Below are 3,279 nucleotides of genomic sequence, written 5' to 3' on the forward strand. Positions count from 1 at the left end.
GTGTCCAACACGAGTAAACGCGTCTCATGCACCCCTCCCCTCCGGTACGTTCACTTGATGGTTTTTATTGATATTTCAAAACGAATAAGAGGGGGCCGGTAAAATACAGGCGGCCCATGGCCGGCAAGTAGGTACAAATCCGGCCCTGACCACGAACGCAGCAGAATTATTTAAACGAGGCGCCATTTAAAGTGCGAAGTTCGGCAACATTGCTCTACAGTTAAAAACCGTTGCATCAGTTGGACTTTCAGCATCAATCTACTTCAAAACGTAAACAAACAAAGGGATTCCCTGTCTCTTATCATTTCACATGAACAAATTCCCACAAGTACCTACCTCCCTATGAGTCATCAACTCAACAAGGAAATATTATAAAGTTAGTCAGTGATCAGTGCTTTCTTGTTATCTCAGGAATCAGTTTTCTTTTATGTCTGCCCCCTCCTCCATTAGTGTTTTCAGCTAGCTGCTATTTGTAGTTTGTCTTAATCTTTTTAGTTTTATTTCAGTCATAGCCAGCCTCATCTTCAAATAATTATTTTCATATTTGTCCTCTACCTATACTTGTAGGAACATATTTTCAAGCCTATTCAATTCCTCATACATCTTTATTACACCATGGCTGAATGGTTAAGTAACCAAATATTTGGTAAACCTCCTACTATTAAAGGTAAGCCCCTTATCTCGGAACTTTTCAGCAAAGTTGACCCTATATTAAATTCATGAAGATTTTGAAACCAGTGAGCCAATTCTGAGCCAAACTAATGGCTATTAGACGTTGTAGAAGTGTTCACTTTGAAAACCATGTATGTCAACGGCGTAAGTTCGCAATCACATATCTCGTTTGCGATGTCTGAAAATGTCCGTCTCTATGTTATTTTTTTAAAGAAGAATAAAGTGACATCATGCCTTGAAGTTTTTGCCGCATTTTCTTTTCTCAGAGAAGATAATCTCAGAGAAGTTAGTTTAGGTGGGTTGGACCATTATGGTGCCTTAAGAGTCAATGTATTTTGTCAAATTTTTTTCTAACTTGCAGTCGTTAAGTAGCGGTAGCACGTGGTACATGTGAAAAAAGTCAATTGGGCTCCAAGGTAATTATAGATAGCTCCCAAAAAATTGTGCTTTCCGCTCAAGGTGGCTCCTAAATTTTTAGGAGAAAGGCAGAGCAATCCTGGTATTATTAGTATTGAAATGAAAGCATCAGTCAGACCTATTGCTCTTAAGACAACCTATGTATAAAATCATGAAAGAGAACCTAGGAAAAGAACGGTCCTCTGATTTCTTGACAATCCAAAGAGTAGAAACTGTAAATGCAATTAAGATTAATCGAAATTTTCAAACTGAGCTGATGCGCCCACTTTTGCATTAGAATATGTATTATAATGGAAAATATCTTTTAGTAGGTAAACTTTCATCATTTTCATGATGATAGATTGTTATTACCCTAACCATAGCACACATCTATGAAGGCGACATTCTTTCCAGTCTTGCCATTGTTATTAATACTCTTATATTTGTTTTTACTGTTTTCTTTAATTTTTGAAACTCCTGTGTTTTCTAGATTTAACCCGCGAGAATGATAAGGCTGTACGGAAAGCTGGCCGAGAAATAGAGAAAGATCGCAGAGTTTTGGAACGAGAGGAAAAAAAACTGGTGAGGAGGGACCTGATGTAATTTGGTAGAGATGAACAATTTAGACTTTAAAAAAATTGATAAATGTTGAGAGTAAGACAAATAGGAGGAAATTCATGTCAATGCTGAAGTAAAAACATTCGTATCACTGGTTGTGACTCATTAGCCTTTGCTAATTTTTTATTTTTGTTTAATGAAAAGTAACAGAAATTTTTTCTAAAATTTCCGTAATTTCTTTCATTAATTTTAAAATTATCACAATCGATTTTGATTGACAATTTGATTGATTTTATTTATCGTGAAAACATGGGCACAGATAGTGACTTAGTCAATGAGGGCTAAAGTGTGTAAACTTGAGGTAAAACGTCCATTCGAGCATAATTTCCCTCATAGAGATTTGCTGTTTGGTGGCACTTTAGCTTTAACCATTCAGAGAAGCATGTCATGGAGGCAAAACAAGTCTAATGAAAATGGTCCCATTTGTAACAATATTGTTGATTGGCGCTGATAATGTAACGAGACATGAAAAATAGTGTTTGCTGATTGACTGAGCCTAGCCTCGCCAACGTTGCCTTGCTGAGTACACCATTTTGACTGTTGCCTTTAATTGGTTGGATTTTGATTAGCTTTTTTCTAAATTCCTAATTTGCCTTCGAGATGATTCTTTAAACTTCTCCATGAACCAATTGATTTTTCCACAAAATTTTAGATCAGATAATTGCAATGCAATCTTTCAAAAATGCCTTGCCACTCCCATCCAAGAAGCTACCAACAGGTTGAAAATGGACTATTAAATTGTCCTTGGTTTTGAAAATCTATTATACATCAACAATGCACTTTTGGAAACACTCAGCCATATTTTTATGTATATAATTTTTATATTCTTGATTTTATGCTTTACCTCTGCATCAATTTTTAATCTTGCTTTTCTTAATAGGAAGCAGAAATAAAAAAAGCTGCCAAAGAAAATGACAAAGATGCGTGCACAATTTTAGCCAAACAACTGGTTGCTTTGAGGAAGCAGAAAACAAGATCCTATGCTGCAAATACAAAGGTAAGGACAATTTCACATCTGATATTCTGTCCTACAATATCCCATTATTTAGAAAAGGAGGTTCTAAATTTTAAAAAATCGGAATTGAAAAGTATGAGTAAAGTAGGAAATACATAGTATTATTATATTGTGAAGCCAAAACGTGATGTTGCTGGTGTCTAATTTTTTTACTAAAAAGGGGAACTTCCCAAGCTGCCGCCTAGCCGCCTCCGGTCGGGTCTGAAAAAATTCATGACGAACGCTCTATGGTAATTTGAATTTATTTGACCCAGTTTCTTTTTGTTTTTTTCCCAACGCCCCCTAGAAACCCCCAAAATAAAATATCCGGAAAAGTCTTGCTTTGAAGCGCATCGAGCGTATATACGTAGTATAGCAATCAGCCTTCTTATCAGTCGGCGGTGGCTCTGCGGTATGCGCGCTATTGCCCGGTGTATCAGCGGTCCGCGTTTCGATATCCCGGGCGCCGCGCCTCCTTTATTTACGACCAAATTTTACATTCTCCACACATTTTCCACCCATCGAATCCCCATTTAATACGTGGAACTTAAAACACCCATTAATTTACCACCTCCATCAAACACACATTGATCTACGAT

The 3,279-nt window shown here is 36.8% G+C and overlaps 1 protein-coding gene across 1 annotated transcript; it reads left to right on the forward strand.

The window, feature by feature from the left end:
* Positions 1–260: 260 nt before the first annotated feature.
* Positions 261–2,683, forward strand: CHMP2B (Charged multivesicular body protein 2b; the record flags this gene model as incomplete). The annotated part of the gene is given in 3 exon segments (XM_072306058.1): positions 261–667; positions 1,559–1,650; positions 2,567–2,683. Coding segments are annotated over 3 exon segments (261 nt in total), but the record flags the coding sequence as incomplete, so codon positions are not given.
* Positions 2,684–3,279: the final 596 nt, after the last annotated feature.

This window comes from Bemisia tabaci, chromosome 1, assembly GCF_918797505.1.
Source record: "Bemisia tabaci chromosome 1, PGI_BMITA_v3".
Lineage (NCBI taxonomy): Eukaryota > Metazoa > Arthropoda > Insecta > Hemiptera > Aleyrodidae > Bemisia > Bemisia tabaci.